Below are 22,993 nucleotides of genomic sequence, written 5' to 3'. Positions count from 1 at the left end.
AATGGAAGGAGCGAAAAGTAATTCATAGAGATTTTTGTCTAAGTAATGTGTTCCTTATCGTCTCATAGGTTATAGAAAAGAATTCTGGTGGCTGGTGGTATGTGCAGATTGGAGAGAAGGAAGGATGGGCTCCAGCATCTTATATTGACAAGAGGAAGAAGCCAAATTTAAATAGAAGAACAAGTACTTTAACCCGCCCAAAAGTTCCTCCCCCAGCACCACCCAGTAAACCTAAAGACTCTGAAGAAGGAACAACTGGAATGGTTTCTTCAGAGAATACCCAGGACTCTCCCCACAAGGTGAAATATGAAGAACCTGAGTATGATGTGCCTGCCTTTGGCTTTGATTCAGAGTGTGAAGTAAATGAAAGTCATCGTGAAGAGGGCACTCCTGAAAAACGGCTATTTCAGCCCCTCAAGCCCTCTCCTGTGTCATCACTTCAGAAAGCAAAGTTCAAAGTAGGAGAGTCTTCAGAGGATGTTGCTAATGAAGAAGAGACCATTTATGAGAACGAGGGTTTCAGACGTTATGTGGAAGATGCTTTGTCCAATAAGGAATCTAGTGGAGACTCTGATTCTCAGAAAAGCTCTTCTCTTTCTTTGATTCGAAGGAACTCTCCGTGTTCTCTCTCTCCTAAATCATCATTCATGAAACCCAAGATGGAAAAAGACATCCAGCCCGAGGTTGGAAAATGTCACTATTCTAGGAGTGAGGAGACAAAACCAAGATCAGCTTCAGATGTTGGCTTACGTAGCATGCCAAGAACAGGTATGAAGAAAGAGCCTGGGCAGAGTCCTTCGATTAGAGCAAAACCAATTGTTAGGCCCAAACCATTCCTGAACAAGGCAGATTCTCAGAGTCAAGAAAAGATGGATATCAGCACTTTAAGGCGTCAGCTGAGGCCGACTGGGCAACTCAGAGGTGGACTTAAAGGTTCTAGAAGTGAAGAGTCTGAAAACCCACCACACACAGCTTCTGAAAACCACGATGATCATGTTAGGAGGGGCTCAGCTGACCTCATCACAGTTCCTTCCCGTGGCATTTTCTGTTCTAGCCATCCAACCAAAACTGAGCAGGAAAATGATTCCAGGTGTTTCTATGTGACCACTGACTCATACCAGAAGGTACAGGATTCTGAAATTTGCTTCCCAGCAGGTGTAGAAGTGGAAGTGCTTGAAAAGCAAGCCAGTGGGTGGTGGTACCTGAAATATGGAGATATGGAAGGCTGGGCTCCTTCCCATTACTTGGCTCTCCCTGATAACCAGCAAGAAACCATGTCAGCGGAGACCGACGCCTCATTTGCCAGGAACAGGAAAAATGAAAATAAATCAAACAGCTTAGAGAAGATAGAGAAGAGGGTTCAGGCTTTGAACACCATCAACCAGAGCAAACGTGCCACACCACCCATCCCAAGCAAACCTCCAGGTGGATTTTCAAAAACATCAGGACCTGTAAAAATGCGGAATGGTGTGAGGCAGCTTGCTGTCCGGCCTCAGTCGGTGTTTGTCTCCCCACCACCTAAGGATAACAACTTGTCGTGCTCCTTGCGCAGAAATGAGTCTTTAACAGCCACAGACCATCTTAGAAATGTGCGTCGGAATTCCTCCTTCAGTAATGCACGGTCGCAGCCAGGTGATGCAAAGGGAAAGCAGCCTGAGAGGTCGGGCTCTGAGGGTTCAGAGACCACCTCCAACCTTCCCACCCAGAGGAATGGGATCCCCGTGTCTACTGTCAGGCCAAAGCCCATTGAAAAATCGCAGTTCATCCATAACAATCTCAAGGACATCTATGTTTCGATTGCAGACTATGAAGGGGATGAGGAGACTGCAGGGTTTCAAGAAGGTGTCTGTATGGAGGTCCTTGAAAGGAACCCAAATGGCTGGTGGTACTGCCAGATCATGAATGGTGTGAAGCCATTCAAGGGCTGGGTGCCCTCAAATTATTTGGAGAAAAAGAACTAGTATTGCAATATCTTTAACCTTCCTAATTTATACTGTTCCTGCTGTGTACATGTGGAAAAAAATAACTGCTATACAAAAAGACCTTTCCCATGTGCCCCAGTTTGTACAAAGGGACGAAGGAGTCTATGCTGAGGACGAATCTGCCATGTTCTGGAGAGGTTTGTGGGGTTAACATGTTGTAAGCAACTATGAAGATGCAGCAGTCAACTGCCTTTTTGTGAAGTTGTTAATAATCTTATATGTGTAACAGGGTATGACATCCCATCTTTCCCGTTATTGATAGGAAACCAAGTGTGTGCCTTTCATGAGAGAAATACACATGCATCTCAACTTGGGGAGTTCTGTGCCAAACTCTTGTACAATCTTGGCTCCCTTTTCTCCTCAATCTTGTCCGTATGTGGAATACCCAAGAGTTTCGGATGCATTTCTACAACTTGCAGTGAGAAGCAAATGGAATTTTCTGAAACACAAAGGGACTCGAATCCTTTGGAGAAGCTTTTTTTTTTTTTGCTTTTTTTTTCTTTTTTTTCTTCTCAACAGTTGTTTAGTCCAGAGTTGGAGCCTTTTCATCGTGGAGAGATTTGGTCTCTGACTTCATCTGTGTTTTGTTCTTTTTGCTAATTTACCCGAAATGGCGATCAGGTGGTGTTGGTTGGGGGGCTCCTTGTTTCCTTTCTTTCTGTCTTCTCCTTTGAGTTGATTTCAGGTGTTTTAGGGCAGCAATGCCTACTGGTGCTTGTAAAAACAAACCTACAAACCCTATGCTTAAGCACGTTTATTACTTTGTAGGCTCCCTATTTAGTTCTGTGCCTGACTTCTGCCAGGAGATCCTGGTTGAGTCTCTTTACAGAACTGGGTTTCTCAAAACTTGTCATATTATCAAAATGTACAAAAGTCCCTTAAGACACTGAACACGTGGCTGTCAAATGTGTTGCTTCTGCTTTTTTAGCAGTCTGGTCCAAATCCAAGCATACTGTCTGCTAGCAGGGCCCACAGAGGTATTAGTTAGAAATAGCTGTAACCTTCTGCAACATCAGTGTTTACAATGAGGGGGGAAAAAAGCCATCAAACTCGGTCTGCACATCCTTAATTTGTATATTTTTGGGGAATTGTTTTTCCATGTTTTGTTTCTTTTCTGTGCATTCTGGGTTAACTTTTTCGGTTTTTTTTTTTTTTTTGTCTTGGTTTACCAGAAGAGACTTAAAACTGAAATAGGAGCCAAATATGTGTTTCTGTTCCCACTTGAATCCAAGAAGTACATTTGTACTGGAAAGTGTGCCTGGGCTTTTCAGGCTCAGGGATTTAATATCAAAGTAATTAAGTCTAAAACACATTAACCGGGAAGCTGCCTCTTCTAGTTCCATTTCTATTTGTTTTTTTTTTTAACTCATGCTTTGAAATGTGGCACCTGGTGAAGATGGCGTTGTGTGAAATAGAAGAGGCATCCACTGCAGAAGGCTTTGGAATATGAAGTTATTCTTGAGGTAGCCAACTCTTGTACTGTAAACATCATTGGCCAAATCCCTACTGTACTTGAGAAAGCCTTGCTTGTTTGTTTTTTTTATTTTTAAAATGGTTCTGTTAATCACTCTAAATCTAATTCTTTTAAATAATAGGTAGTCTTGTGTGTCTGTTTTAAGAGGGAAGAGGCATACTATTTCACTACTGGTTTACACAAGATGATACATGCCCTTTTTTTCCACCAGAGCTTCATACGATTTGGCTTGGAAGGTAAAGGTTACAAAGACTTTAAAATAGCTGGGATCAAGGGTCTGAGTAAAATAGCACAACAGTATTGTGTTATGGGGGATGTTTCTCTGCCAAAAAAAAATTATACAATTTATACGTTGTTCTTGTCTTTATTCTTTTTTTTTGGGGGGGGGGAGGTGGGGCTTTTAATTGCTATGGTAATATTGAGAGAGTTGCCTACAGCTAACCTGTCTGATATCCTTTAGGTGGCTGAAACAACATCGAAGTGCCACAACAGGCTACAAGCAGTGCTGTGTTTTGAGCGGCTCTCAGAATCCAGGCAGGGAGGGGTGGGTGTTTGGGATCCCTTTCAGTTGTGGTAGCAGGAGAAGGAGGTGTATCTGCACAACAGCTTGTATCAGTGTGCAGGGCCCTCTTTGTACCTTACATCTTACCATATAATATATATGTATGTATCCAGTTGGCTTCATCTTACTGGATGTGTATCTGAGGCATTGTGGCCCAGTCTCATACTTCTCCCCATCTTTAGTTGTACTAATATGGTCGCAGCTGTAAAAGGCTGTTGGAGCTGTTGTGAGATTATAATAGAAGTATTATATTCTTCTGCTGGACAGTATTAAATAGAGCAATACATAGAGTTATCTGCTAGATTGCAGTACTAATAGTAGTGACTTAGTGACTTGTATTAATGTTATGATTTATTTTAACAATAATGATGCGGAAGTGGTTCATTATTTTGAATTAATGCACTTTAACAATAAAAGAAACCAAAATGGAAGCCAATGCAGAGAACTAAGTGCATTATTTAAAGGTGCAGTATATAATTATCATTTTCTTGAAGCACATATTTATTAAGAATTAACTTATTATTTAAAATATTCTAAAGTTGTTTAGAGACATTCCCACCAAGTCGTCTCTTTGGGGGGAAGTAGAAGCACAGCTCCCAGATCTTCTGCATTGAGCCACTGAATTCTTCAAGTATGGTGCAGAGTGATGTGAGCCCCCCGCCCAGGGAGAGGAGAGCAGCATACAGCTCAGATAGGAAAGCCCAGGCTCCGACAAATAGTCACACTTGCATCCAGCCAAAGTTGAGCCCGGAGTATCTCTGAGCTGCAGGAGTCCTTGTAGGATTTGAGAAGGAAAAGCTGCTTTTTGTGGCTGTTTGTGATGCTTGGTGCCACATGTCTTGCACGATGCTGAATGGCACAGATGGGTGGTGCCTGTAATATCACCAGGCTTTTCTCAAGCATCAGCCCAGTGCACACACTGGCCCGATTGCTCCTTTATCGCATCTTGAAAGCTCTGTGAGGGCTGAGGAAAGCCAGAGCCTATAGATGAGGCTGCAAAGCCAGTGCTGTTGTGGCTACCCCTGCCCTTCTTTCTCAGCCTGCACTCGCAGAAGGGATGAGTGCAAATTAGCTGCTTGTTGTCAGCAATGAGTGAGGGCTGCTGCCTGACACACTGGGCTTCACACCCAGTGGGAAGGCTCTGGTTTGGGCTTCCTTTTATTTGATGCTTGTACCTCTGAAGGGCACTTCTAAAGCAAATACCATACCCCAGCAGCCCCCAAAAATACTGTTATTTTCTTTTCTTTGTCCTCTCCTCTTGCTGTTATCACAGGTGATTTATTTTTGTTATTTTTTTATTCTTGCAACTGAAAGATACCAGGTCAATTTTTAATTTTTTTTCCATTGGCAAGCAGCTAGCTCCCCAAAATTGCAAGCCATTTTCTTTGTTAGCTGTGAAACAAAGGGAAAGGCCCTGAAGTCCATCAGAGAAGCTGACTGCAGGGCAAACCTGGAAGGGGGGGCTCAAAGGACAGTGCAGTGCTGGAAGCGTTTTAGCTCTTCTCTGAAATGTTCATGTCGCCTTAAGCTTTATTTACTAAATTTGTCAGAACTGACACTGGATCAAGAGCAATATTTAAACATAATATACACCTCAGTGGGCACTCAATGCAGAAATCAGTAGTACTGTTTAAATCTCCCTCTTTCTGTTCTTGAACCAGACAGAAGAGGAAGTGGGGCCCCAGCGATGCCAATTGCAGCAGAAGGGAGCCCTCATCTGGGGGAGAGGTGGCTGCTGTCACCACTGCCCTCGCTGTCCCAAAAGCCTTGAATTGGAACCAACAGAGAACCCCAAGCCCAACACCATAGAACAAAATTTGAGAATGTGAAAATTGCATCTTGCTGTATACTGCAACTTTAATAATAATGAGCACTTCTGAGTTCGTTATTGAGGTTTATATAATGCCTGAAAGATTTAATTGCTGTTTTCCTCTGTCTCCCAGTTCATCCCACTTTCTTGTAATAGCAGTAATATGGGTTTGTTGGCTGCCCTTCTCCGTGGAAGGCAGTTCCTGCTAATTCTTCTCTCATGTCTTGCAGTGGGTAGGTGCGGCCATATGTACCAGTCCTTTGCAAGCCAAACTTTCCAAGATAAAGGATGCAATGGGCATGTGCCAGGTTATTGAATCACTGTACAAAAACAGCACATGCTCAGTAATTTTACAGATTGAAATTGGCTCATGGTTTGAAAATGGATTTTCACATGCACTAGTACAGCTAAAACAAGGATGTGGCCCTTGTGGATGCACTCCAAAGGCTCTTTCCATTGCAATGCTATAAAGTTTGACGAAGGCATTATATGACTGTTTCCATCACTTTCAGATCTTAATGAATCGTATTTTATTGTAATATATATTCATTGCTTTCCTCAGTTAAAAAGAAAGTTACTGCTTTTATCTTATATGAAAAACAAGGGAATTTGGTAAAGCATTCATTATTTTCATATTCCTAGTATTAACAGAATAGAACTAGTACTATTTAATTTTAGATCTTCATAGCTAGCTTGTTAATAACTCATATTTTCCTGTGTTGTATCCTACTATTTTTTTCTATTTTTTTTCCCAAATACTCTGCATTCTTGAGGAAAAAAAAAATATCAAATCCAGTGAGTGGATAAGTGCAATATTCATCGAATAAACAGGCCCCTCATCCAGGACTTGGAGTGGAACGTGCAGTGTGAAATGTTTGCAATTCTCTATTCATGCACTCTTATGGGAACAGGAGATGCAGGGGAGGGGCAGGTGGATGAAAACGGGACCCTTGGGTCGGTAGGGATGGATAGCTGGGGCTGTTAGTCTTGGAATGGCTGCTTGTCATAGAGAGCATCACCTGGTACTAAAAGTGTAAGGATTATGCAGCATGTTGCCAGGTTTGTGTATAGGGTGTGCATTAATGTCCTTATTAATACAGGACTTCTGAGCTATGCTTTAAGTACTCTGTATGTCATCCTTGCATGATACTGCCTTCTCGTTTGTCTCTGCTGGTGGTTTTCCTCTTTTGCTTCAGAATCAATAACTTAAGAAAAGAAAATACTTCTGCTGGTGCTGTCTCAAGTTTTGATACTGTACTGTTATTTGTATTTATTCTAGAGCTGTGGAAATGTATTTCTGTATGTCCTCATTTCTTTTTTTTTTTTTCTTAGGTTAATAATAAAGAAGAAAGTCCCCATTTTTATCCAGGTTACTTCTCACCTGCAGAATTTCACAGCTAATTTGATTTTTGAAATCCTAGTTCCTGGCTTGCAAAGGATGATCATTCAGTTCCAAAGTAAAGCTGAGCAGAAACTCTGCTCTTCAAAAAAAAAAAAATTAAAAAAATCCAATTTGAAAGGATGGAGAATTTCCACCTGTCCAGAGTAATGTCACCATCCAGGTAGCAGCAAAACCTCTCTTTGAAAAACTGGACTGTTTTAATGAGATCCAAAAGTAATGTGAAAGACAAGCATTGGGTTCTTTGAGCTCTGGGGAGTGTTTCTCCTGAAGCTCTACTTGATGTCCCTGGAGGGCAGCTGTACCTCAACCTTCTGCTTAATTCTTGTCATGCTGCCCTTGAGTTTGTGAAAAGGCCTGGCTGTTACCAGAGACCTTTGCATTCAAATAAGAACTGAGTTCTGCAGCAGTACTGAAATAGATGTTTTTCAAAATCCTGTCATTGATACTAACACTTTACACATTAATCTTGTTTTGGGGAGCCAACCTAATTTTTTCACTTGCTCTTGTCCAAGCCAGCCAGAAGTCCAGGAGCATCAGTAGGGTTACAATGGCAGAAACCCTCATGAGCGCTCACCACAGCCCATTCTCCTAAAGTTAGGAGCATGGGAGTGCTGAGCCTGGGGCTGCCATGTACCATCTGCTGCATGCAGGTTGTGCGGCTTTGTAAGACCCACTGGAGCTTTGCTGCTGTCTTGCCAGTGTCTTTCCAATACTAGCAGCTCCTTCTCTGGCAACGTCAGATGTTATTTATCCATGTAGCAAAGTGTTGTGTGTAAATTCAGTGTTCAGTAGCTGCCAACAGCACCAATACAATGGTTCAAGAGCAAATGTTTATTTTTCTTCCATTTGCTTTTAATTGTTTGATAGAAGCAGGAACCACCAATGTGGCAATGCATAGGGAATGTGTTTGCATGCTTGAACTCTTCAATGGCCTCTGCTAGCTGTGCCCGGTGCTTCTATTTCTTTTTCTGTCTCTCTGTGCTGCTCAGTGGCCACCTCTGTTGTTTGTCTGTAGCTTCAGATGAAGTACTGTATGTAGGGCCGCATCCAGAGTTCTCTCCCAGACTTGGGGTTGCAATGTAGATTGCTGTTGCTGCTTTCCCTCCTCATCTTAGAGCCAGTTGGAGCACCCAGAGTTCCCCAGAACTTCCTCTTGGGTATCTTTCTTGGGGTGTCAGCTGTGTGGAGTGTCCTTACACCACAGCCGGGGCTTTGTAGTGATCCCTGGGGTGAAAGCTGAGTGCAGACCCGATGGCACAGGCAGAACAAAGTAGCTTCTCCCATTTTATAATGTCATGGCTGGGCTGGTCCCATCACCAATGTTCTTCGTTTGTTCTTGCATCGAGGTAGTGTTGATTCTAGTTGAAGAGTGCTAATTTTGTTTTGTTTTGTGTTTGGGTTTTTTTTTGTTTGTTTGTTTTCTTTAATAAATAAATTTGGTTTAAAGCTTCACACTGGCATTTTTACAGACCTGTTTTTGTCAGCATAAACCACCGCTGTCCTGAGTTGAGACTCCTGTTTGTTACTGAATCAAACTAATGGAAACTGTATTAATGATTTGGAAAGAAATGAAAGGCAACTATATTGGTGGGGGGGTGGGAAAAGATAAAATACAAGGGGAAAAAGTGTTTCTAATAAGGCCGTAAATTATTTGATCTGACACTGCAGGTGCTTTCTCTGTATAAATGGTTTTCATACATCACTGCTCTGTGTTAGGATTTTTCATTACTGAGAAAAGTTGAGTTTTACACTCTGTGACGATGGAAGTCTGTATCCTGAAGCCAGTGATCCCCCCAAAGCAAGACAAATATATGCCATGTGATTGCTGTACTGGAGGCACTTTGTACTTTTCTTTCTCGGTCCCTGTTTGGTGCAGGGAAGAAGCAGAGGGGAGGGAGAATCGCATGGCATTGCCAAAACCCCATCGTCATTCTTGGAGGCATCAAATTGGGTTCTGGGTCTGGATCCCCTGAGCATCCAGGTTGGGCTTGTCTGTCCTATAGAAGCAGGATAGCAGAAAATACTGCAGTCACTGGAACTTAGCCTGTAACCATTAACAAACTGGAGCAAATAAGAAGGGAATTAAAAAAAAACCTTTAAAAATATGAGAGATTTCAGTAAATAGCCAATGTTAACTATTGCTTGTCTTAGATTTTCATACTGGGGAGATGTTATAATTGTTTCTAATCTGTGGGAGAATTTTTTTTGCCCCTTGCTGAAGCGGCTTGCTCATTACTCGTGGTGGGTTCAGACCTGGAGTATTGCAGAAGCAGAGTGCATGGAGCATTACCATGGCTTTTCTGTACTACAAGCTGACTGTTATGGGGTCAGTGCACAGAGTAAGTGCATTTCTGTTGTCTGGCTCACATCATGCTGCATCAGTGCTGTTGCTGTACTGCAGGTTTAATTGCAGGCAGAGATATTAGTTACTTTGCTCCCAGGTTTGGGGAGAATCAAACCAATGGGATGTCTCAGTTAGGAGTTGGTATCACACGTTCATATCAGAAGTCTTGCCTGCAGCTTGACTGCTGCTTCGGTCAAAGCTCAGATGCAGATATCTCTGTTGGGCACATATATCTGTGGCTGCTTCTAAAACTGTTAATTAGCTTAAATGATTTCTGGAAACAGTAGATAGTTAATGGAGCCTAAGCCTGTTGCTGAATGAAGGTGGAATGTGTTGAGTGGTTGTGCTCCCCTCTCCTAGGAGAGCACGTCCGGTCTGGAAAGCCTTATGGTTTTTACTGTCCCAAACTTGCGCTTGATGACAAAATCAATCTAAATCTGGTCCAAACAAGGTTTGCAGTGGGTTTCCTGAGTTGCTGATCTTCTTAATATTAGACGCTGTTGTCATTTTTGTGTTGGTGTAGCACTCCATTTTCTAGTGGATAGGTGGTGGGAATGTACTTGGTGGTGTCTTGGGAGAGCATGTTGGTGACCAGAGACAGAGAAATGTGTGGTTGGTTTTAGTGTGTGTGTGGTCAAGTTGGTGATGCTTTTTTGGTTGTTATTTTTGTTGCTGTTTTTAACACGGGAACCATTTTGTCTGTTCTGCTTGGGAAAATGTCCTGAAGTTGTTGTGGTTTCTGTCGTGGTGTACATGGAAAAGGAATAACTGAGAACTGTTTTGTTTTCATATGAAGAGAGTTTACAAGGCGGGAGTCTGTTCCGTTTGTTCTAGCATGTGAGTTAAGCCAAGAGGTAAAGAAAATGGGTCGGAGGAAGCCCTTTTTGTTTTAACAGCTTGGGACCATATTTACTTGTGGCCCGTGGTCCAGCTCTTTTGAAGGCAGTGAATATTGGTCGTACTGCAGATGTTTGAGCTTTTTGTCCAAATATTGATTCTTTCAGAGCTGACAGGTATTTTGACATTCATGGCATCAACCATTAATGTACCTACAGCAGATGGGAAGCTATAAGCAGAAATAAGTACTGCAGCCTCATGGAGTGCCCAGTTTTTGTTTAATGAACTTGAGCTGATGACCAACATGATTTTGTACAGTGAACAGCTCCTGATAGGGCCCAAATGTATTTGGCTCTTTGAGATGCTTTCCTGAACTGCAAATCTGGTGTATGATAGAAAATATTGGCCTTCCAGTCATCCCAGTGAAAACTGAAAGCCAGAAAATGACATTTTTCATGCAGCAGTATCTCTTGTCATTGATGGCATGAGTTATCATACAAAATGCCCGTCTGAACTGGCACAAAACAGAAGACCTCTTTGTGACCAGTCTCTGAGTCTGCACGTAATCTTCGTAGATTCAATGCAGGTCAGATTTGTAGGTAGAAAAGACGAGTAACTTCTTTAGAGACTAACACAAGAATGTAGTTCTCATTTTAGCCAAGCAATCCTGTAAAATGTCCCCCAAGGTTTAGCACAGATCTTTGGGGACATGTGAGTCTTTAGCTGATACATACGGTACTGTGGGCCTGATCCTGTGACTGGGACAGGAGAAGCACATCTCTGGTCAGATGTACATCTTGTCAAAAGTGAGATCATAGCACAGTGTTGCCATTGCTCTAGACTTGTCAGTGGAGGGACAACAGTTGAGCAAAGTGTTACCTTCCCCATAATCCAGACTTGCAGAATTTATTTTAGTGCCCAGTCCAGAAATGGTTCAGAGCTGCCCTCTTTTCTATTGCTACCCCACAACCATGTGCTGTGGCCAAGAGCTTGCTCAGAGAACTGCAATACAGTGTAAAGCAATGGAAGTTTGGGTGTTTTTTTCCCCACATGCTGAGGCAATGTAGTAAAACGAAATGTTTTGGCATGGGATTTTAATGTCTTTGCATGTCGAACTGAGAACTCTGCATGGGTCCGCTCAATAGAGAATGAGAAAAATGTTTCAGGCAGTTGTGCATGTGAAGACAAAGCAAGAACTCAAGATTGCTGTGCCTGTGAGTAGATCCCAGCATCCCTCTTTAGGCGCTTATCAGAGCTTGGAGGTGATCAGCATCTACTAATGGGCAATCAGGACTGCTCACCTTCCTGCATGCTCAGGACTGGTGGAGGTTATGAGGGATAGAGTTTGGGGGCTGTTCTCTCAGCTTTATTACAAGTTCTTGCAATGTGAACCTCTAACATCTTCAAAGACTCAGGCAGAAGGGATTTGCTAAACAGACTGTATCTGTCATCTCCCAGTTCATTGATTGCTTGGACCAAAGGTGGTGCTAAATCTGATTTTCATCTGTAATATTTATATTTTTTTGGACTTTTTTTTTAAATGTTTGATAAAACAGATGCAGTGTCCTTCTTACATGAGAGATTTATTCCCAGCTTGGGACTTGGCAAAACTCACTGGACCTTCAGGGTCCAGAATGGTTGCTTGTTAACATTTGAGCAGGCTTGCAGTGTTTTGGGGGAAGTGGGAAAGGGTACTCTATCTTCAAATGTTTGCAGACTGTAAGAATTGACTTGTGATTTTTTTTTTTTTTAATTTTGTATTTTGTTTACATTGTCTCTTATGCCCTAAGGAAAAATAAATTTTTGACGTTTTTAATTGTGATCCGGTTGGTTTATTTTATTTTCAACTTTTCGATACTGTATTATTCCACTCTCTTTGTCGAACCACTAAATTTAAGTTTCCCAGAGAAACTTATGACTTGGATGTGTGTGAAATTGCAAATTTAAGCTCAGGCTTAAATGGATAAAGGAGCTCTTTTTGTCTTATAGCTCTGAATTGCTGCTTTAGCTGTATTTTGTAAAGCTTTATGGGCTGCTCACCTCTGTCCTCAAACACAAAGACCCTCTGTCTGTGTTGAGCAAGACCTTAAGGCTTAACACACATTTCAGTATATTCTTTTTGGAGAGTGATGTGGCATCAGATCCAAAATGAGAAGCTTTTTTTTTTTTTTGCATGGGTGGCCCTTTTATCACAAAAAGGGTGGCTGAACATGCTTGGATGAGTTCCTACAAACCCCTTCACGTACGCTACAGAACTTGACCATGGCATTGTAAGGTCTGAGTACTGCACGGTTGTCAAGCTCTGCTGACACCTTGCAGGCTTTGAAGGCTGAGGTCCCAGATAACAAGCAGAAGTTTCCTGCTACATGAAGCAGGTGTGGAGGGAAACTGAAGAGCTTTTTTACAGTAAGAGCGGTGGGGCAGTGGCGCAGGTTGCCCAGAGAGGGAGGGGATAGCCTGTCCTCGAAGACACCCAAGGTCAGGGTGGACAGGGCTCTGAGCACCTGATGGAGCTGTAGGTGTCCCTGTTCACTGCAGAAGAGTAGGACCAGATGGCCTTCATGTGTCCCTTCCAACTCAAACAGTTCCAGGATTCTATGAAATGATGTCACTGGAGATGGAGCAGCTCTCAGCAGAGCCACAGTGTTTGCTCACCGCACCCATGTCAGCACATAGGTAAGTGGTTGCCAAGGGCTCCTGCTCAGCCATCCCAGCTCTCTGAAGGCTATAAGAAATTAGGTATGAGGCTGCACACAGTCCCGGGCACTTCTAGGCATAAACCTGAGCAAGGAGTGTGCCACGGAACTGTGTCTTTTCTTCCTATGCATGTAGAGTGAACCTTAGGATTGAAAGGGTTTTTCTCTAGCATACGATCAACATATTACTAGTGTACTCCCATGTGTGTTATAACCCACTGTTAATTGTTCTCTTTGCTCCTCTTTTTCTCCACACTCCACCAAGATACCCTGCACCCACGCGTGTGCGTTTGAAAAATGTGTGCGGTGCTGTGCCGTGCCAGGGCAGAGCACCAGGTGGCGATGGAGGACCGGCTCTGCACTCCTGGACCAAATTGGAGCATCCCTCCCCCCTTCCTCATTCCTCCTCAGCGCGGGCCATGCGCCAAGACCGACAGAGTACCTACCTGCCTTCGTTCCTCTCGCTAACACCGAGAAAGGGGAGGGTTTGGGTTTAGCTCATTTGTCCTAGGATGTAGCAGTGCTTGGGCTCAGTGCATCCGCCAGGGGCTGTCCGGCAAAGCCAGTGTCCCTATTTTCTAGCGGCGGTCTGTTGTGCAGCTTCCACCTTAAGGGGATGTCCCGCGGCTGCACCGTGAACGAAAAGGGCTCCTGAGACCCACTAGAGGTCCTCCTGTTCCTGGGAAAGCAGGAGCTGGGCACAATGCTTGGAGTTACAGCACAGGCACACTCAGACTTGGTTTGGTGCACCAGGGAAGATGCTCGGGAGCATGGTTTTGAGCTGCAGGAATGCCCTTAGTCCTCACTTTTAATTTTGTGCCTTCTTTTATCACTTAGGTGGATATGAAGCCCATCAAGGGCCCGTTCATCATCATCATCATCCTGATCTATACACCATCTCATCCTTCAGCATGACTGCTCTCCCCTGGCTCACTCCAAAGAAGCAGCTTTCATGCCACCATTGCTTACCTCAACCTCTTGCTTCTGCCCTGCCCATCGTGTTTTGCCACACTTGTGGAGATGGCAAATACTCAGCTGGTCACGGTGCTGCAGGATACCTAAATCAGCTTTATTCACAATCACAGTTATCCAATTTTTCACAATGAGTTATTCTTCTCTTCAAACAGAACACAAAACATTTTAAAGTAAAGCAATGAAACGCAAATGACACAAGAACACAGAGGTACGTGGGAGCCTACACAATTCAAACAAAACAAAAGGTTAGGACTGTTGCTGTTACTGCTTTTGCTGTTTTTTTCTCCCTGCAGAGAGCCTTGCTCTCCTCTCTGCTCACAACCGGAGCCAGCTGATGCTGGGAGCAGGGCTGAACCCCAAATTTTGAGCTCGGATGCTGGGGGAGCTTTCAGTTTCTGCTAACTTCTAGACTTTGGTCCACATTAAAACAAACACAGTTAATATATTAAAACACTCTGAATTCAAAAGGTGAAAAGGGAATTCACACCACTGCACTGGTACCCATAGATAGTTTCTTGAAAAATAAAATGTACCCATTGGCTTGCCCTGTGCGGGAGGGAACCGGTCCCACTGGCTTGGTGAAGGCCTGGGAGGCTGCTTATTGCACATTTCCCCACATCCACTGATTCACAGACACATTCCTACCTCTTGGGTTCTTTCTTTCTGAAATTTTGGGGTGTGTTTAAGCACTGACACAGATTCCCCACCTCCGCTGGTCCTGGAGGCTGGCTCTGTGCCCACACATTGGCCATGCTCCTGGCATGGAGGCCGTAACCGCTTCCTCCCACCCCTGTCCAAGCAGGGCCCCTGGGTTAGGGGTGGATGTGAGAGGTGTGCAAAGAAATGGCGTAAATCCCTGTAACTAGAAGATCAGTGTTCAAGTTACGGAGTGCCCACCAGGCACGCTGGGGGTGGCTGCAGGCCCCTGCAGGAGGCTGTAGAGATGGCGGTGCCTTTAGAGAAAGGCTTTACAAAGCATTCTCCAGCTCTTAGCATCTCCTTTGATTTCCTTGAAGGGTCAGGGTGAGGCCAAGTTTCCAGAACCTTCGCCCACCACACTTGTGGTGGCCACGATAGCAAAAGGCTCAGCAGGATGAGTGCAGCTCCATGGCATTCCCTGGCCTGGTAGCAACAAGGCAGGGTGAAGGCTGCGACCACACCACAGCCCCTGATCACCCCTCAGGGCCCAGTGCTGCTTCTTCCTCCCAGAGGCACCAGGATGGGGCCAGGACAGCTGGGGAGCACCTGCTGTAGCTGAGCATGGCCCAAGACCCTGCAGCTCTCGGCCAGGCCAGCAGCTGTGACAGTACCACGGTCATCATGGCACCCACTATAGGGACAGTGTAGTTCCCAGTGAGGGCAAGGAGGTTATTTAAATAAACCAAACCCCTCAAGCTATAATTATTTTCTTCTTCCCCCCTCTAACACATAAGGACAGCCATGTCCTGCCGGCGGGCTGGCTGTAAAGGGCTAAAAGTACCACCTGGCTGTTCTTCTCTTAAAGCACAGTGATAAAGTTACCAGTAAATGAGACCCGCAGACGTGGGTTTATACATTCTTCCCCAGTGGGGTTGGGTTTTTTTTTTGTTATGTGTATTTTGTTTTGGTTTGGTTTTTTTTGTATTTTTGGGTGGTTTTTTTCCTTCATTTTTCTATTCTTCTTCAGAATTGCTGTCTGGATGACAAGGGGAGGAAAGGCGAGGGAGGTGCATCTTCCCCTCCTGCAGGCCATGGAGGCTGCTGGATTCTTTGTGTTGCATGAAGACCATTCAGGACAAGCCACAGCAAATCGGTGGTGGTGGAGTGCGAGAGATGCTTGTCATGCAACAGGATGGTGCCAGGAGGTGGCTGGACGCTGCTGGGCAGGAGAGAGTCCAGTGTTTGCTGCCAAACCCATCACGAATGAGGAACTGCAAGAAAAGCACAACAGCCATGGTGCTGGTCCCCTGAAGGTGCTGCCACGGTGGACACAGAGAGGGTTTTCTTTAAAAGTCCCCAATGCTCCTGCATTTCCACTGCAGATGTGCTCCCCTGCTGGGTCCATGCTTGCCTCACACCACACTTTTTAAGGGGCCAGTTGTAAATCGAAACACACTGCTTGTTTCTCCCCTTCCGCCAAGGTGTTCTTTGCACACAGGGTGGCTCCAGAAGGAGATGTGCAGCACTGAACCTTTTATCTCTTGCTGTCCATACTAAACACTGTAGATTCCCCTCCTCTGTGCGTGATGTAGAAAAGGGATACTTGCTCCAGCTAGTTTTTTTTGTTTGTTTGTTTGTTTGTTTTTGGGAGAAAGTTTAAAATCCATAGGGGGGAAGCAGTCCATGGTGATTTCCCTGATGCACTGGAGTTCAGCCTCAGGAGAGCTAAAGAGCTCTCCTGGGGCTGGTCTCATCTCTTGTCCATGGAAGTGGAGGATCAGGAGTGGTGGTGGGTGATGGTTTTCAAATCTCCGGGTGATGAATAGAGACCAAGATCTGCGATATTTCACAGCCACCCTTCCACCTCCCTAGTCCCATCACAGCAGTTGCTGTTGCTCTAAGTGCTGCGGTATGTTTTGATGATATCTTTGATGGCCCGTCTGCAAATGGGACAGCAAGCGTTAGCCATCTTCTTGAGCTTCAGACCACATGAATAGCAGAGACACATGTGTCCACAGGAGTAAATGACTGTGTCTACCATGTTCTCATAGCAGATGGTACATTCATCTCCCCAGGGCCCTGAGACGGATGGGGAGATGGGTGACTCAGGCAAGCTGACAGGAGAGTTGGGAGCTGTGCCTGAAAGACAAAGAACACGGTCACTTACACTGCTTAAAAGGCTTCTTGACATCCAGAGTAATTGCCCCGCAGCCAGCAGCAAAGGGTGGAACTGTGCCCTAGCAGCATATCACGGTTCAGCTGTCTTCCAGGATCAGGGCTCCTTCCTGCAATCTGCTGGTCACTGAGCCCTGGTTCACATGCCAAGACTCGGTGCAGCAATGAGGTAGCATCTGTTAAGATCTGCCACCCACAAAGAACAAACCAAGAGACAGCTGTTCCCAAGCATTTTGGACAAAGAGCATTTTCACATTTTCAAACCTCTGTCTAAACATTAACGAAGGAGGAAAAATGAGAAGGGGTGGAGCAAACCATCTGCTTTGAAAAAGAGGAGGTCAGGTGGCAGCAGCTCCCAAGACAAGTAGTGCCTCATCTCTAAGGCTGATCTAGGGATATGGGTCTACAGTGCCTGGAGACAAATCCCTCCATGTGGGTCTTCCAGGGCAGGGGTGGGGTGGTGCTGGCATGGGCAGCATTTAGCTCATAGCAGGCACATTGCTGCAAGAGCCACAAGGGTTGCAGTAATCGTGCTTGCAACATAAATGTGGTGAAGACTCCCCGCCAAGCCAGATGAAGTGGCAAGATAATGAGAGAATTTCTATTTGCCCCTCAAAGATTCAAATGGTACCATCAGAGAAAAAAATATCTTGGTTAGGACAACAGAGACAAGACTTGGTAAATTACATAGCTTTGGGATCATGTAGATCCCTGGCATTCTAGAAATTTAACAGAACATCCTATCATTTGTACTTCATTTATCTAAATCTCACTGGAATATTAGAAATATTGTTACTGCCTTTTTTGGGTACTGTAGGTGTGCGGAGAAGGAAGGGGGGAGTTAAGCATATTTGAAGCTCCAGCCTAAGTCAGTGTGCAACACCACTGCCACAGAGTGCTCCACTGTGTGTCACAGGACCAATGCACAGAACAGAAACTTTGCTGTGTCCTCTGGGACCTTTCGTGATGAAAAGGGTAAGAGAAATATTGCTGTCTAGGCATCTCAGCAGCTTCCACGTAAGTCAGACTTAAAATAGACTGCAGAGGCTCACCCTTCCTCCCCAAGGGAGCTGACAAGAGCCTCCGTTGGTTACTGTGTTTTTAAATCCATTCCAAGAGACAACTACAAGACTGTGAAGGGAGACAGAGGAGAGAACGGAGGTATCTCACCACACTTACCACTGATGGAGCTGCAGAGTGGGCCAGAGCCACACGTAGACAGTATGGGGTCAGAAACACCACTGCAGAGGACGGTGGGGGAATTGGGCGTTGATGTGGGTGAGCTCGGTGCGGACGGCCCCAGCCGCTCAGCCAGTATGGTGGAACCTGCGCCATGAGAAAACAAAACCACAGTTACTTTTAAAAACTCCAGTCTGATGAGCCCTGGGGATAAGTGGCAGGGGTGCAACTCTCAGTGCTGACCACCTCTCATGACCCATCAGATTGAAATCTAAGGGAAAAAAAGAAAACCAACAAAAAAAAGAAAAGACCTTTCACACCTTTTCATATGCTAGCAACTGGCATAAGACAAGAGGCTTCCACAGTCCCTGAAACTACCTGGTGTTCCTTTAACCATCATAACCCTTTGCTTCTGCCCTTTGTCTCAAATCTTTAGTTCCTTTCTCCATGGTCTCAAGCTCCTACGTGTGCACAGCACTATACCCAGCAATGGGCTTGTGGCCAGTAAAGGACAAAGCCTGCAGAAGGGTAGGCTGGACTCCAACACAAGAATATATCACCTTGTCAAAGCACTCTGCGCTAACCCAGAGTAAAATATATCCCAGGCTCTCATAAATTCATGCTAAGTCACTCAAGGACTTTCTAAAGACAGATTCAAGCATTTGGTAATCAGAAAAACTTAGCTCCATTCATTGCCCTGCCTTTTTTGTACAGTGACTTAGGATAAGAGGGGGGGATACCAGGTGAGAACAGAAATCTGGCTAGAAACTGATTTAAGGCAGAAGGAAAAGCAGGAATGCTTAAAATTCTGATTGCTGCAAAGGTTTGGTTCACTGCAATGATACAGCCTGTGCTTCAGTATGGCAGCGGTGAGGTGGTGGCACACACATGAACCAAAGTAGGGTTTCTTGGTGATAAGAATTAGTTTCCCTGCAGTTTTAAAGTTTCGTGTTGTGGGCTGGAAATCAGAGCTAAAATGCAAAGACTTCTTCATGTTACTATATAAGGAGCCAAGAGACACAGAGGGTTGGGATCTGCAGTGTCCTTGATGAGCTGGAGGCTACTCTCCAGAGAAAAAGTAGCAGCAGAAGGCCAGGAACGCTCTGTGGACCCCATGCAAAGGTCCTTCTGTTCCTTGTTGCTGGGAACTATCAAGCCAATGAGGACCAAACTCAGGAAGCGGGGACTCCAAGTGTCAACTCTGGATTGTGCAAAAAAGCATGAGTGCAGCAGCAGCACGTGACACATTCCCCTGTCCTTTGTAGTAGATTAAGATTGAGAAGTTCAAGTCTTGTACAGAAAGCAGGGGAAGCAAGTTTGGGTTGAAATCTGTTCTGAAGCCCATGTATGGGAAAATAAGCAATGAGCTTCAGCCTTCAGACCCTCAGTTTCACCCTTCTTCAAATGAGGAGCACCTGCTTACAGGCACAATCAATTAACCTCTAAAAGGCTCTGGGGCTCCCCCACTTGAGATGCTGTAGAGAATCACTTCTGTTAATACACAGATGGGAGCTGAGGCTGAAGCTCATCTCAGTAAATATGCAAAGAGAATGATGCAGCCTCTAATGAGAGCCACTAGCAATGACTCTTCCCCGCCAATCTGACAGATGACCGTAGCAGAAAACTTGCCCTGTGGGTAACACGCTGTAAACAGGCCCAGCAGGAGCACGGATTTCAGCTCCTTCACTGCACACGGAACAAACGCCAGCACTGAACAGCTGAACAATTTTTTCAAGCTTTCCCTCTTCTCCCTGCAGCCCGGAGACATTTCTTCCATTCAGCTGGCACACAGTACATTGCATCTCTAACACCAACGTGGTCATTTCACTAAGTGCAAAATAAAGCCTCTTAAGAACATTTTTTCCTGGGCTGATAGGAGAATTTGGAGGTGCCCCAAGTGCCATAGATATGAACCAACGGAGCGTGCTGGCAGCAGTGCAAATGGCCCTTCTGCAGGGTGAGGAGAGCTCATCAGCGCAGGAACTGCAGTCTGAGCGGCTGGTCTGAGTCCCAACATGGCCCTGCCCAAGTCCCAAGGCCAGCACACACCTTCCCAGCTCTTTCTCCTAATACAAGGCGCAGTTCTTGACTTTCCTCCAGCATAAGTACAGAGCTTTGTTTAAAACAATCCGAGTTCCCTACCAGACAAGACACGCTTTTCCCTTGGTGACAGAATAATCAACAGAAGACACGTTACTCACACTGTTAAAATATTGCTGGATGGTGTGCAGACACCGTGACAAGCAGCACGGAATGACATCATGTGCCGGGTGGAATGAGCATGGCCAGCTTGGCTTAACTAAAACCAGATTCTTGTGCTCAAGGCCAAACAGGCTCATTGTGTGCACAGAGCTCCCACCAAAAGCTTTCAAACCATGATTAGAAGAAAATAAATTGCAAGTAAATCAGTTTAATTACTGATTTTAAAACATTCTGTAAAGCTCCCAGATAACTTTTCTCTGCTCCTAACTTGACTCGTGCTTGATCCCAAACATGCTGAACACACAGCATTACCTTTAAGCAGGATTTGAATCAATTCCATTTGCTATTTTATCTATGCAGCACTAGCATTAGGAAAATCCAACACAGCCTGACTCTCTCTCTGCAATCCTATGTCATTGCTCCATGAGAGATGTATTAAGTTAATTTGTGTGTCCACCCACAAAAGAAAAGAGATACCATATTTTTAGTGGAAGAGAGTATGATCATAGAATACACAGCATTGTGCAGGGAAAGGCTGCCAGTATGTTAGCAGTTTGTAATTCAAAAAGGTCTTGCCAACCAGAAGACATTTCTGCTAGGGTCAGCAGAAAAACAGGATGGTATTCCATTGGCTTAAATGCAAAACATAGCAATTAAGTAGAGATAATCAACTACCAAAACACATGGCAGGGAACTGGACTGCTCAATTAGAAATACAGTTGTCTTGCAGAAAGAGGACTGCTGGAGGTCACCAGATAATAATAAATCAACAATGCCATATTGTTATGCAAAGGTCACATCAATCCAGGCTCAACCAGGATAAGTTAAGCACTGGAGCAGGGGCCTGAAGGCGCAGTGGTACCTCTGTTCCTGGAAATACTCAAAACTCAACTGGTGAGTCTTGTGCTCTCTTGGAAATTAGCCATGCTATGAGCAGGACATTGGATTAGATAACTCTCAGGGGCCCTTTCCAACCTAAAATGTTGTATGATTTCAAGACAATAACAGTTTTCATAGGCTGCTAGAATGAGGGCAGAAACAATCTGTTCTCTGTGAAAGCTCACGAAAGACAAGAAATCACGGGTTTAGAATCCTAAGGCATTCAAGTTGCGCATTATATAGATAGTAAAGCACTATAAAGCAATCAGACTTCCTAGAAAGATTACGGCATCTCCATCACTAGAGCTCTTTAAGAACAGAAAAGTGAAGTAGGTAATCTCTTGGGATCCCATCCAGCATTTACGATTTTTGTGAGAGCAGTTCTCTATATCCACAATTGCCCTTTTATAGAAGGTCTTAACTGTGACCAAAACACAACAGCTGTAGTCCTCAGAGATGCTTTTGGCTCCCTGTGTCTATTGTGGTGAACAGGGTGGTTTCCCAGAACACTGCATTCCACTCTCAGAGGATATCCCCTGGGGCTGTCACCACTTCTAACAGAGACATTTTTTTACTCATCTCTTGAAGGCAGCTGTCTGGGGAAAGCTTTTAAGTTGTTAAACAGGCCAGATACAATGGCAATATTCTCTAAAAATACATGAAAAATTGTCAGCACACCCTCCTTAACTCATCTATAAAAACATTACTTCTATATTTCTTCCTCATAGCAAAGCAATTATGTTGACCTTCTTACTGTGTGGGCCCAGGGAGAACATCATGCAACAAACACCACGATGACACCAGGTGGGTAGGAGAAATGCACTGTCTGTATTTCCCTTCTGAATGTGCTTAGGGACATTTACTGTGCAATCAAATCTTCACCTTTTTAAGGTGTTCATAACTCATTCCTTCATCTGGCATCCATCTCTTAGAGAAGCAATAGAAAGACAGGGACTTCTATTCGTGTGACTTGAATAATGACAACATGGTGAACTCCATCCAGTATCTATCAGTCAGTGAACCAGCTATAAAAGCATCTATCTGCCAATGAAAGGTAAGTGGCAACCTGTCTAGACTCTTAATGACTATTTCAGAAGTTTATTGATTTTCAGTGTTGTTTCATCCATACACTGGTTCCAGTGCTCCCAGCACACAGTGGAAATGACTTGATTAGAGCTGAAATCTGGCTGCAGTCTTCGGCTGGCACTCTGAAAGGTGCTCAAGAGAGATGTGCACTTCTCATATGTTTTAGCCCAGTGAGCACTGGGCACCTGACAGTCCCATTCAGTAAGCTGTCTTACAAAACTCCCAGTTTGATTTCTATTTCTTAGGAATCAGATTTTAAGCCGGTCTGCTAAAATAATTTCCCTATCTCAAAACCTCTTCAATATGCATTCTCACATATAACACTTTGCATGTGTCAGGACCATGGATTTTGTTATCTTGGTAAGATCAAGGCTCTTTAAAAAATCTGGCTTAATTGTGGGTACTCAGCTTATGTAAACATCTGACTATGGGTGTCTGTCCCATAACACCTGTGCTCCTGCAGTGTGAGTTAGCTATCATATTACAGAAGTTATTAGAGCAACCCTGTGAAGCATCTCAGCTGCACTTAATCTAATCTACCACAAATCTTTGGCTTCATAGTGACCCTTGTTACATGACCACCCTCAATAAACAACCATGTGCAAGACTCCAGTAGGACTGAGATCTCAGTTTCTGTCCTTACCCTTTTTAATGGAAAATCTCATATTTTTTGCTCATGGATGTAGATTGCATCGAACTTTCCCAAATTATTTTATGCTCTATTCAACCTTCCATTACAGGGGAAAAAAAA

At 44.3% G+C, this 22,993-nt stretch overlaps 2 protein-coding genes across 11 annotated transcripts in view; one reads left to right on the top strand and one right to left on the bottom strand.

The window, feature by feature from the left end:
* SH3PXD2A (SH3 and PX domains 2A) overlaps nt 1–9,323 on the top strand; it is a 228,984-nt gene extending 219,661 nt beyond the window's left edge. For all 5 annotated transcript variants that reach the window (XM_031554493.1, XM_010714667.3, XM_010714665.3 and 2 more), the window contains one exon: nt 69–9,323. In XM_031554493.1, coding sequence (XP_031410353.1) covers nt 69–1,961 — 1,893 coding nt within the window. In that variant the 3' untranslated portion in view covers nt 1,962–9,323. The remainder of the gene's footprint in view (nt 1–68) is intronic.
* Nucleotides 9,324–14,155: 4,832 nt separating this feature from the next.
* NEURL1 (neuralized E3 ubiquitin protein ligase 1) overlaps nt 14,156–22,993 on the bottom strand; it is a 133,942-nt gene continuing 125,104 nt past the window's right edge. For all 6 annotated transcript variants that reach the window (XM_010714658.2, XM_010714662.3, XM_003208118.4 and 3 more), the window contains exons 5-6: nt 18,076–18,222; nt 14,156–16,860 (exon numbers count right to left, since the gene is read on the bottom strand). In XM_010714658.2, coding sequence (XP_010712960.1) covers nt 16,619–16,860; nt 18,076–18,222 — 389 coding nt within the window. In that variant the 3' untranslated portion in view covers nt 14,156–16,618. The remainder of the gene's footprint in view (nt 16,861–18,075; nt 18,223–22,993) is intronic.

Source organism: Meleagris gallopavo, chromosome 8 (assembly GCF_000146605.3).
Source record: "Meleagris gallopavo isolate NT-WF06-2002-E0010 breed Aviagen turkey brand Nicholas breeding stock chromosome 8, Turkey_5.1, whole genome shotgun sequence".
NCBI classification, from domain to species: Eukaryota; Metazoa; Chordata; class Aves; order Galliformes; family Phasianidae; genus Meleagris; species Meleagris gallopavo.
This window is presented reverse-complemented; position numbering and strand designations above follow the sequence as displayed.